At 39.9% G+C, this 13,038-nt stretch overlaps 1 protein-coding gene across 1 annotated transcript in view; it reads right to left on the reverse strand.

Moving 5' to 3' along the window:
• LOC145404003 (uncharacterized) overlaps positions 1 to 9,075 on the reverse strand; it is a 364,619-nt gene extending 355,544 nt beyond the window's left edge. Inside the window, exon 1 of the mRNA XM_080275607.1 lies at positions 8,872 to 9,075. Coding sequence (XP_080131733.1) covers positions 8,872 to 9,075 — 204 coding nt within the window. The remainder of the gene's footprint in view (positions 1 to 8,871) is intronic.
• Positions 9,076 to 13,038: the final 3,963 nt, after the last annotated feature.

Consider the following 13,038-nt stretch of genomic DNA (forward strand, 5'->3'; position numbering starts at 1 on the left):
TAAGGAGGGAAGCCCAAAAACAGTTTGAGGAGGATATAATAAAAAAAAAGTAGTGATCAACCAAAGCTGTTTTACAGCTATATCAGAAGCAAAACCAAAGTAAAAGATATAATACAATCCATTACGGACGAGGGAATCACTTATACACAAGAGAAAGATATTTGTGAAGCACTAAATAAGAATTTCCAATTAGTTTTTACAGAAGAAAACAATTTTGAGAGGGACTATGTGGAACACGCATGTCCACACATACTACCAGATATACAAATAGCAGAAAAAGTAATACAGGAGGAGTTAAGTAGATTAGACAGAGGAAAAGCAAGTGGTCCTGATGAAATTTCATGTTGGGTATTACGAGAATGTGCAAAGGAGTTAAGTAAACCATTATTTTTAATTTTCAAGAAATCCTTGAGTCAAGGTAAACTACCTGATATTTGGAAAAAAGCAAATATTGTCCCCTTATTCAAGAAAGGAAATAGACAAAATCCGTTCAACTACCGACCGGTATCACTGACCAGTGTTGTAAGCAAGGTATAAGAAAAGCTTATAAGAAAAGCTTGGATAAATCATCTAGAAGAACACAGTATGATAACAGAAAGACAGTTTGGTTTCAGAAAAGGAAAATCATGTGTTACTAATCTGTTGAGCTACTATGACAGAGTAACAAACACAATACAGGAAAGGGAAGGATGGGTGGACAGTATCTATTTAGAATTCAAGAAAGCTTTTGACACAGTACCACACCAAAGACTTTTATGGAAACTGTACCATCAAGGAGGAATTCGAGGCAAACTGTTTTGTTGGATCCAAGACTTTCTCATAAAAAGAGAAATGAGGACAGTACTAAGAGGAAACTACTCATCATGGAAAGAAGTGACTAGTGGAGTACCACAGGGTTCAGTGCTGGCACCAATCATGTTTTTAGTGTATATAAATGATATAAACAGTAACACTGGAAATGAGAGCTATCTGAATATGTTTACAGATGATGCAAAAGTACAAAGGAGAATTAGTAACACAGACTCTTGCAAAGAGCTACAAGAAGAATTATATAAACTTCATGAATGGAGTAGCACATGGCAAATGGAATTCAATGTGGACAAGTGTCATGTAATCAAGTTTGGTAAAAGTGGAAAAAGACCTGATTGGGATTATAAGTTAGGAAATAAAACCCTATACACATCAGAAAGAGAGAAAGACCTAGGTGTGATTATCAATTACAGACTATCTCCGGCTGACCACATCAGCGAGAAGGTACGGAACATGTATACACTGCTTGCAAATATGAGAATAGCATTCACATACATAAATGAAGACATGCTAAGAAGGATAATAACATCATTCATTAGACCAACCCTGGAATATGCATCAGTAGTCTGGAGTCCTCATCTCAAAAAGCACATAGACAAGATTGAAAAAGTTCAAAGGGCCGCTGCGAGATGGATACCAAGCTTAAGGGATCTAAGCTACGAAGAAAGACTAAATAAACTGAATCTACCAACTTTACAGGAGAGAAGGAAAAGAGGTGACATGATAATGCTATATAAGTGCATATCAGGAATGGAGAAAATAGACATAAATGATTACTTAAATTATGGAGAAGCATCAGCAAGAGGACACTGCAAAAAACTGCATAAGAAGAGAGGTGATAAAGACGTAAGGAAATTCAGTTTCCCAAACAGAGCAATTGATCAACGGAATGCACTACCGAATGAAATAGTGTGTGCCAAAACAATTCACAAATTTAAGGATATGTACGATAAATATGGTTTAAGACACGGGACAGTACGAGCTTGACTCATTCCTGTAAAGATACAATTAGGTAAGGTAAGAACACACACACCAAGTTGAGGCACCAAAGAGACAACAAGCATATCACCACGCTCCGCGCTGGCCACCCTTGGCCACAACTGGCCACACCTAAATAGTATCTTTAAATGAGCCAAGCTCTGTACTAGGTTAAACTAAATGATGTTATAATATAGTAGGGCAAGTATAAGCAAAAGTGTTGTCCAAATAATGGAATACATCCAATTTGTGCAAAAATTCGCTGACACAGCGCATCATCAGCTGGGTGTCATCTGCAACCAGGCTACTAGCGCGCAGTGCAAACTTGTAAGTAAACTTACCTGTCTAAATGAAAATTACCACAAGATGAGCACCATCTGTAGTAAAGTGAATACCGGTATGGAAGGAGTTAAGAAAACGGATAAAGCTAGGAGACAGGATAATGATTTCTACCCAGAACTGGTTGAAATGGAGACATATAATAAATTAATGGAGAAAGTGAATAAACGGGAGAAAACTTTTCAAAGTGAAATAGAGGCAATTACACATACAGAAGGAAGAAAATGAAAAATTAGTAAAGGAATTTAACAAAAAGGACAAAACATTGGATGAGCTGTCAGTCGAGGTAGGTTCACTTAAAAGGAAGATCAGTGAAATGGCAAGTACACTTGTCAACCATGAGTATTATGGAGGAGTTCAGAAATGATACAGAGACAATTAGGCAAGCAAGCAGTCTGATAAGCCAAAACAGTGATATAAAGAGAAGATAACCCAGGTGAACGAATTAATGAGAAGTTGCAAAGATGAAATGGAAAGTCCGTATGCTGCAATGGTGAAAGTATGGAAAAACAGAAACAAAAGTCGAAGAAAAAAAAGTAACAAAGGAAGTGAAAGAAATAATTTAAATAACCTTAAACTGGTCAAAGATTCAGCAGATATAAAAAAAATCTGTAGTAATCATAGGCATAGATGAAGAAGAAATAAACAAAATTTCGAGACAAAAAAGAGATGGCAAATATAATGAACATATTGAAGGAAGTCTCAGAGGAAATCTGTGATAGAGACACAGAGGAACACAAAAGGCTAGGGAAATATGTGAGAAACAAGTCAAGGCCCTTGAAAGTAACCTTCCAGAGTGTGAACACTGTAGAGGAAGTACTAAAAAATGCAAACAAACTCATGGAAAGAGAGGAATTTAAAAAGGTATGGATAGAAAATGCCTAAATAAAGAGGTATTGGGAATACTAAAGGAGAAGAGTGAGGAGGCAAAATATCCTCTTGCTTCACCGTGGAGAAATACCGTGCCATGTTCACGCAGCTGAGTAGGAAAAAACGAGGCAATGAATGTGTCAGTGTTACAGTATATTAACTAGCATCTAACTGATAAGGTATTCAGATAAGACCGTCCACTTTCAAGGTCAGAGCATGGAATTCGATGCTGCTCACAAACTTCTTCCCTTGAAGAACCTAACTCATTTTCATTCAACACTGGTGTGTCGGTCTGGACCTCTGCTACCTACATGGAATATTTCAGAATGATAACTCTATGTTTTGGGAAAAAAAAAATTGGTGTTAGAATTTTCACCTTGCCCATGTAACAGACATGGAACCCCGACCAGATTACAACGAGAATTTTGACAGACCCCTAACAAAAAAACAGAGTTTAAAGTGATGCTATTGATTGCACGAGGATCAGAAAAGCAGACATTTTTTTTTTTCTAAATTCTAAACTAAGACATGCAACCGTCCAATTGACACCCCATGTCCCTATTCAGTTTAGGGTACTACAGGCTGGGTAAAGAAAATCTTGCCCAGTGGTCTCATGGCCGGCTCTGATATCGAACCAGGGACTTCCCTTTTGTAGGCCGGGTATGTGTCCGATTACACCACCACCACCACTCAGATCAAAAAAAAGCAGGAGATTCACCTGCCTTGAAACACAGCCGTTGTTTCTGTAAGCCCTGAGTGGCAACCCAAACCATCACTTCCCCCCTCTGGCTTCCTCGTGGCTGACATTAAAATTTCTTCAGCTGATGTATTTTCTGACATCACAGGCCTCAATACTAATAAGGCATATGGGCCTGATGGAGTCCCTCCTGTTGTTCTCAAGAACTGTGCTTCTGTGCTTATACCCTGTCTGGTCAAGCTCTTTCTCCTTTGTCTATCAACGTGTACCTTTCCTTCTTGCTGGAAGTTTGCTCTCATTCAGCCAGTCCCAAAGAATGGTGACCATTTGCAACCCTCTAATTATCGTCCAAATGCTTTAACATCCTCTATCTCAAAAGTTTTCGAGTCAAATCTTAATAGAAATATTTTAAAGCATCTTTCCTATCACAACCTACTTTCTGATCGTCAATATGGGCTCCGTCAGGGACGCTTCACTGGCGATCTTCTCACCTACCTTTCAGACTCCTGGTCATCCTCCTTTCGGGACTTTGGCGAAAGCTTTGCCATTGCACTTGACATCTCAAAGGTTTTCGATTGAGTCTGGCATAAATCTTTAATTTCCAAACAGCCCTCTTACGGTTTCTATATTTTTATCTGTGTCTTCATCTCTAGTTTCCTTTCTGGTCATTCTATAGCCGCTGTTTTAGACAGCCATCGTTCTTCTCCTAGATCTATCAACAGTGGTGTTCCTCAGGGCTCTGTCCTATCACCACCTCTCTTCCTTTTATTCATCAATGACCTTCTAAGCTGTACATCTAACCCTATCCACTCATACTGTATGCTGATGAATCCACCCTTCACCTTTCCATTCGGTTCCTGCAACGTCCATCTCAGCAGTTACTTCAATAAACAAGGGATGAGGGTATGGCACACCTAATGTCTAACTTGGCTCAAATCTCTGACTGGGGTAAAAATAATCTTGTTGTTTTTAATGTATCAAAGACTCAGTTTTTACACCTTTCAACCCGACAAAATCTTCCACAGGTATACCCACTGATGTTTAATAATATTCAGCTTAATCCTGCATCATTCTTGAACATGCTTGGGGTTCATTTACTCGTGACTTACCTTGGAAAGATCATATTACATCTCTTGTAAAATCTGCTTCCAAGAGATTAGGTGTGCTAAGCCGACTCCGTTACTTCTTTACCCCTGCACAATTGTTGACTCTATACAGGGGTTTTATCCGCCCCTGTGTGGAGTACAACTCCCATGTGTGGGGAGGCTCCCCACATACAGCTCTTCTCAATAGGGTGGAGTCAAAGGCTTTTCGTTTACTTAACTCTCCTCCTCTTACTGACGCTCTTCAACCTCTGTCTCTTTGTCGCATTGTTGCATCTTTATCTCTTTTCTATCGCTACTTCAATGGTCACTGTTCCTCTGAACTGTCTGCATGCATTCCTCCACCTCTACGACAGGCGCATAGCACCCGTCTAGCAGCAAACTCTCATCCCTTTTCTTTCCAACTCTCTAATGCAAGAGTTAACCGTTACTACCAGTCCTTCATTTATGCAACAGGTCAGCTCTGGAAATGTCTGCCTCTGTCTGTATTTCCTGTTTCCTGTTATCTCCAGTCTTTCAAACGCAGTGTGTCCAGGCATTGCGAAATGATCGGATCATGAATTTGGCTCTCTCTTGTATTTTGTTTTTCTCTTGGAAGGAACAATAATTGCGGGCTCGCGGCCTTTGGTTCCTTCTTCCTCGCATAATAAAAAAATTCCCATTCACGGCACAAAGGCTGTAGTGCTATTTCGTTTTCTGCTCATTATCTTGGAGTTCATTGTTATCAGAGCTCCGTTTACTCGTTGGCATGGGAGACTTTGTAGAACCTTTTCTTAGGTGATCGTGCAAATTTCTGATTGGTCTTCAACGACAACTTTTCCGAGAGTGGTGGGGGTTTGTTCTGAATGGGAAACGATGATTTTATATCTATCTATTTATCTATCTATATCTCTATCTCTATCTATCTATTTATCTATCTATCTATCTATCTATATGGAGGTATTATACATCATGCCCTAATTTCCTTTTGTATGCTACATGCTGCTTGTCTCTGATACTGACTTACTATCGTTTGCATCATTAACAGACAGTGGAATATCAAGGTATAATAGGAAAATTTAGATCGCTAAGGCAGAAGCGTTGCAGATGCCCCAGCGTGAGCAATAATAGTTTTGGTTTTATGATAGTTACAATGACAGTGTTGCCGTCAGTCACACTTCTTGAGGTGATGACGTCGTGGTCTGATTGCAATTAATACGATTATTAGCATATGTTTTTTGATAGAAAATTGCAACTATTACCAAAACTGTCGAGAGAGTCCTTACAGAGCATTTATATTATTTATTTATTTACATATTGATTAATTTATTTTCTTTCTTTTCACCCACTCCCCTCTCTCCATCCCTCTCAACATCTGGGGCCGAGAAAGCTTACCAAGTGCAACCGCCCTCCCTTGGTCTGGTATTCTAGATGGCTAAGGAGGTTTTCTAGCACCTTCCTTACCAACTAATTTTTACATATAGCGCGTTAATATTCTCTCGTATGTTGCTTGTGCAATCTCTGTCGAAGTTAATAAGAAATAATGGCCTGCAAGAGAACATCAAGTGAACTTGAAAACACTCAGAGAGCGCATACCTCCGTCAATTCCATTGCCATTAAAAAGGATCCGGATCCGGATCCCTGGAGATATTGTATGGAATACATAGGATCTGGATCCGCCCCCAAATTTAATCAATTATTCTTTGACCCATGACCCACTCATCCACAATATTTTATCGAAATTCATTGAGAACTTTTGGAGATATTATGCACAGGATACGAATCCGGATCCTCCCCCCCCCCCCGAACTTAATCAATTCTTTCTTGGTCCATGGGCCAGACTTCCACCAAATTTCAATTAAATTCATTGAGGACTTATGGAGATATCGTGAGGACAAACAGACAAACATACGTGAATACGTAACCTCCGAGGTAAATAGGGAAAAATCACTAATTATGAGGTGTTATTGTGGCCCCCACGAGAATACTGCTCTTGGACACGCCAGGTGACTGCCACCCCTCGCCGGGATTCGCTGTCGCAAAGGTAAGAAGCGCGATCGATAATCTCGCAGTACTAAAGAGAGAAAAAAAAAATGCATTTTAAAATTGGGCAAATGAACTAATAAGCTCATAGTCAGCTGGTTCTCCTAGAGTTATCAGCTGTTCTTACATTTCCATCTGGAGACAAAATAAAAAATAAATAAATAAATATTACCCATAATTACGTGTAGGCGACCAAGACTATGCTTCTGTTATCTATGACATGTAACCCCCTGAACCCGCTGACGTACGGAATTCTGCTTGTTTATTCTTGCTGCATCCAAACAGGTTTATTCAGCTGAGGAGAGTTGCTCTGCCGGAAAAAAATTAATGGAAGTTTGGTATATCTTCCTCCCCTTTTTCGAAGTCTCCTCCTATGCTGTGTAAAGCTTAGCAGCATGATTAAAAAAAAAAAAAATCATCACACAGAATGGGTTAAGATTAGTAGCTCTCAGACTGGAGTCTTCAGCAGAGATTTACATTGAGATGACCTACAAAATGTTTAGAAGAAGAAGAAGAAGAAGAAGAAGCAGAAGAACAAGAACAACAACAACAACAGCAACAACCAAAGAGGAAGAAGGCCTTGCAAAAGCTATTATCTATTCATTCCTTTTATTAATTTTGACTTGTCGGGATTGAACTTGTTTTCATTCTTGCGGTCTGAATTAGCAATTCAGTTAGAAAACTGTCATGATTTTTTTTTTTTTTTTTTAACGGGGACAAGGAAAACAAAAAATGTATGTCTTCTGTTCGTCCTGCATATGCAAGAAGGAACTGGTAGTAAGTTTAGTGAATCTGGAGCCTGCCCATCATCCCTAGTGGAGTCGTAGATCTCTTCACTCTGAGTCGCATATATGGCAGCAGTCAGAGGAGGCAGCCGTGGGGCCCAGGACTCCCTCTTTATAATCCATCAAGTCATTGTCGACATGTAGTATACAGTACATTTATATAATTATTTCCTCATTCTGCTCTTAATGACTGATTCCAGGGTTGGTTTCGTTACTATTTAAGTATCGATATTTTTTATTAATCAGTCTAATATTACAGTATTATGCTTTCCAAGCTGTTGCTGAATCGGGAGAAAGGTGGTCTGCAGTCCAGATGGACCCAGGTTCGAATCCCGGCTGGGGCAGGAAACAGTTTAAGGATTTGATTTTCATAAAGCTGACCTTACTGATCTACCAGAAGACCCGCCAACATGTAAAAATACCCCCGCTAATACCAATACACCAGTCCTGTATGTGACAGCCTTAGGAGGTATTTAGTATGGACGGGTGGTGTTAGCCCCGAAGTGGTGACATGTAGAGATTTATGGAATGTGGGAGAATTACTGGGCCCTGGGAACAGGTTGTGAAGTCTATGGCCAGAGTCGGACACATTTAAAAAATTGTATCTAAAGAATAATCTATCTATCTATCTACTCCCAGACGCCATAATCCCGAAAGGGGTGGCATTTGACTTTGAGTTATTTGTTTTACGGGGAGGGGCACTAACCCTCCACCAACCCACTTGTTGACACGTAGGGAGCACTTATGTTTTGGTTATACGGTTACCACCCAGCGTTGTAAGTGGTTTCTTGGCTTACAGGAAAGCATTTGGCTTGTCACTCAATGTAAAGTCCTGTAAAGAAAAGAAAAACAATAAGAAGTGACAGGAAAGATGGGAGAAATATGAAGAGAGGATGGCAGGCACAGAAAAAGAATGATAGGGGCTAAGGAAGCAGTAGGCAGTACTACATCAAGTGAGTGGATGATGGTCGCCACCACCTACCACCGCTAAAGAATGAGGACGGTTAAAATTCAGCCCCCCCCCCCTCCATGAAAAATCCTGGTTGCTTCTCTGATCGTACTAACTCGTAGGTGCCTCTTTCGCAGCTATTTACCACATTACACCTTGGCATTTGCTTGTGTTATGTATATGGTGTTGCTGATAGTTTCGATGAATGATATGCAAGAAGATATTGAGATATCATGTGCATGATAAATCACTGAGGAAATGATGTTGGGAAATCTTGAAATCCACTTGAAATAATTTTCTAAACCCAGCACTACTCACCTCGTTCCAGTATGTGAAGAGACAAGGGTGGCGGGGGGTGGGAGGCGAACCCTGACTTTCTCCATCTTTGTCTTCCTCTTCTTCTCTTCTCAGCAGGTCCCTTCCTACCCCTCCACTCTCACCATCATAATCATTCTTCTCTTCCTTAGTCACCTGTAGTGGTAGGTGAGTAAAAGCTACCCTCTTGCTTGGTCTTGCTTTCATGATGTGGTAGTTGTGGTTGTGGTTGTACTGGAAACTGTAATGGATGTGGCTGAGTTGGTGGTGGTAGTTGTGTTTGTGAGTCAAGCGCGTTTGTTTTCACCTGACGGAACTAAGCCACTGTCACATATGAAATACTATGTCGTGGTTACATGAAGTTCGATGACCTTCGTTCTGGGTTAGGAATGAGTCTTTTTGCTAACCGGTCAACTCAGTCCCTCTGGTTTGACTACACAGGGCTATCCACTGAGGTGAAAGTGTTCAGGTATCTTTGTCACGCTATGACAAAAGAACTTCAGCTGTGGTAGAAATGTCTTGGGCCTCCCAAACCTTAATGAGCTAACCTTAATGAGCTTTAGCTGTGCATAGGACTGCGTGTTTATTATTTTATCTTCACTCTCACAGCTACCATACACTTCACTATCCAAACACCATGAATGATGAAGTGAAAGAATACAAAAACGGAACGAATTTAGGTAACAATAAATTGCTATGGAGACTTGTTGTACTGGAAATTGGTTAAGATCTTTGATAAATACGAGTTCTGCTTCTTGTAATGATACTAGTATTGAGTGGCAGTTTTCAGCTGCTTATATTTTCTCCTGATACCATGGTTGCATTACAACCACTGGACTGCATAGTATTCAGACTTTTTCTGCACTTCCAATTTGTTCAAGTTAACATATAGATGAAGTTCTTCAAATTTCAGAGAAATACTTTTATTAAACAGATAACTTGATGAACAAAATATTTAATCAAAGAGAAGTAAGGGGAAAAAAATCTGTTAACATTCTATATTTTTCCTTCACAGTTATACTTTCCTCTACTTTATAATCATCCGAGAGAAATTTTTGCATAATTTTTTACACATGAATATTCAACAAAATTTACATATATATAAAATTATATAAAAACACAACTTTCAAAATAATCGAAACGTCTTGAAATTTGTATCTGTAACTGCCAAAATCCATCAAGACGTTGTCCAGTATTTGTTCTCTGTCAATGTTAGCGGAGAGTAACACTGCTGGCAAGAGCTGTTACAGTACTGGCAGAAGTAAGGTTCCCGGTTCGAGGCCGCGTAAGTGATAAGCAACGCTAGATTGAGAGATAAGAGATAAAACACGGATGTTGCCCGTTAGGACGTGCGTTATGTTTCTTTCGGGTGGATTTTTTATACCGATTTTAGCTTTTTGCACACATTAATTGCTGGAGTAATGGGATTTTGAAATGATTAATCACAAATGGCTATGTTCTCTTCGTAACATTTGCGTCTTGGGGATGACTGAGGAGTTACTCATAAGATATGTGCTCAGAATGTGTGGCCGACCTATATCCGAGTTGTGATAAGGACTGATAACACGACGTGGAGGGCAGCGGACAGAGGATTGGATGGATGAACGGCCGGACGGAACGAACGGGTGGCTAGATGGATTGAAGGAAAGATTGATGGATGGATAGATGGATAGATGGATGGAGCGACTGAATAGCAGAAAGAAAACTGAAACAACTGGAGAAACTTTGGATGGAATAAGTTACATAGTTACACAGAGAAACATATTTCTTAGATCTTACGGTGCATTCTAGATGGCCTTGCCTTAACAGAAACACTTACTGACTTACTACAGACGGTCACAAAGAGGACAACAAAGTTGAAGGCTCTGCAGGGAGGACGGATGGATGGAATAACGACTGAATTCATGGTAGAGAGATAAAAAGACAGACGGATAGAATGAGATGGTAGAAAGATTAACTGATGTGAATATGGAAGGAATGAATAGGAAATGGATGAATGAAAGGGAAGGAAACTCAGAAATATATGGAGAAGAGGGGACGAGCTGAACGGTAGGGAGATGGATAATACATATGAGATACAGGTCAGTAGTTTATAGGCGGCGCTGGAGACTTCGTAACATCTCTTTCTTAGCGATTTCTTACACCTTCTACCCATTAATATTCTGTAGTCTGAGATTTAGATCGTTTTTAAATCAGTATAATTTGCACGAATAACGAACGAGAGGATATGAAGGTGTATTGAGTATAAAAAACCCGCTAAGGGAGAGATGTTGCGAATCTTCTGAGTCAGTTGGAATACTACCCATGGAAGGAAGCATTGGAAGATGAAACGGAAGGGTGGAAATGACTGGATGGTGAACGTCTTCTGCCAAAGGGTATTTTTTTTTTTCACTTTATTTTTTCTCTTTCCAAACTGCTTTATTCAGAACAGGAGAGCGGCATGGTAGTGAAGAGGTTAACGAAGGCTATAGCTAATTCCTGTTCAAAAAGCCACTCCTAAGTTAAGAAAAATCGTGTGAGAGTAAATAGAATATAATGGATGAAACGCCTTCTGACTGTAGGGATTAAAAAAGAAGTTTGACTGATGGATGGATGTATGATAATAAGGGATGAGGTGGACGAACTGGGGGAGCTGTGGATAGAAGTAAGAGGAATGGGTGGATGCAAGATTAACTGGAGGGATAGGAGTGGGAAGGGATGAAAAAATGACTGGAGAAATGGAAGAAATAAACCTGTGAAGAAGAGAGGGGATGAACGGTAACAAGCTTTGGCTCGTGTAACTCGCCCTCAGCTGAATAAAACCGTTTGGCGTCAATAGCAAGAGAATAATAGCTTTCTGCCGATCTTGACACGCTTAATGTTGACAAATTATACTCGTGCTCCTAAAACTCCTTTTCAGCTAAAATTAATTTGTCTGGCGTCAGTAGGAATAGAGTCCTTGTTTTCCCGATCTTATGAGGTAACCGTGACAGTATAAACACTCTCAAATTCCTGTGGGGCAGTTTCAGCTGAAAGAAATAACCCAGCGATGGTTGGCATAGTATACTACTGTTGTTCCCACCATGAGATAGTTAATGGGAACAGTATCAACTCTCGGGTCCGTACTGCACACTCACCTCTGCAGTTAATTAGTCAAGCGTCACCTGCATTGAAACAGTCGTGTTGTTCCGACCATGAAAGCGTCACTGGTAAATGAATTAATTTTGAAATGTTGGAGGGAATGTCACTGGTTAGTGCTTGAATTCTTTATCTCTTCTAGCGTTTCGGCAACACACACCCCTTCATCAGAAAGCCGGGATCTGTGTAACCCGAAACGATAAAGAAAATAAAGTATTCGAGCTCGAACTGCGTCACTTTTCCATCCAACACTTCCGTTTGTCGTAATGGAGTATCTACAGAATTAACTCTCCCAAGCTCCTATGACGCACCTGTACTCAGTTAAATTGTCTGGCGTCATCTAGAATGAAATACTGGAGATGTCCCGACCATGAGAGCTGATTGATAAATGCTGAGGCACATCAGCTGACAGATTAATGCACGAAAGACAATGATGGGATGAATGGATACATGGAAAACCGATGGCAGTGTCACATGGAACTTCGTAGCATCTCGTCCTTAACGATTTGTTCTACACTCAGTATCCTCTTCTTGTGTTACTGATTGCAAAGCTTGTTGATAATAAAGGCTATAGATGGTATACAGGAAATTAAGCGGGCATAATCTGTAAAATGATTATTGAGGAGAATGTGTTACGAAGCCTGCTATGGCAACGAGAATACGAGCCTGAGAGTGTGGCTAAACAGGGTGAGGGTGTAGGAGTGGATGTGGTGAGTGAGTCATGTGTGTGGTAAGAATGAGAGGGAAGGAAGATGAGAGATAAGATGATAAGTGCCACTGATAAGATATATCGATATACCTACGAAACATTCCACCACCGCTCTCATATTTCTACCGTTGGTACTACTACTATTACTTTTCCTCCTCTTTCTCCTACTACTACTACTACTAATAATAATAATAATAATAATAATAATAATAAAAATAATAATAGTATTAATAATAATAATAACTAGTTATCTATTTACTTATTGTGTAGCCACCATAACTGATTATGGTATTGACTGTCATTGTAAGCATGGGTACATTTTACATGTCTCAGTAACTCGCTAA

Source organism: Coenobita brevimanus, chromosome 62 (genome assembly GCF_032717465.1).
Source record: "Coenobita brevimanus isolate Jiangsu-jjx chromosome 62, ASM3271746v2, whole genome shotgun sequence".
Lineage (NCBI taxonomy): Eukaryota > Metazoa > Arthropoda > Malacostraca > Decapoda > Coenobitidae > Coenobita > Coenobita brevimanus.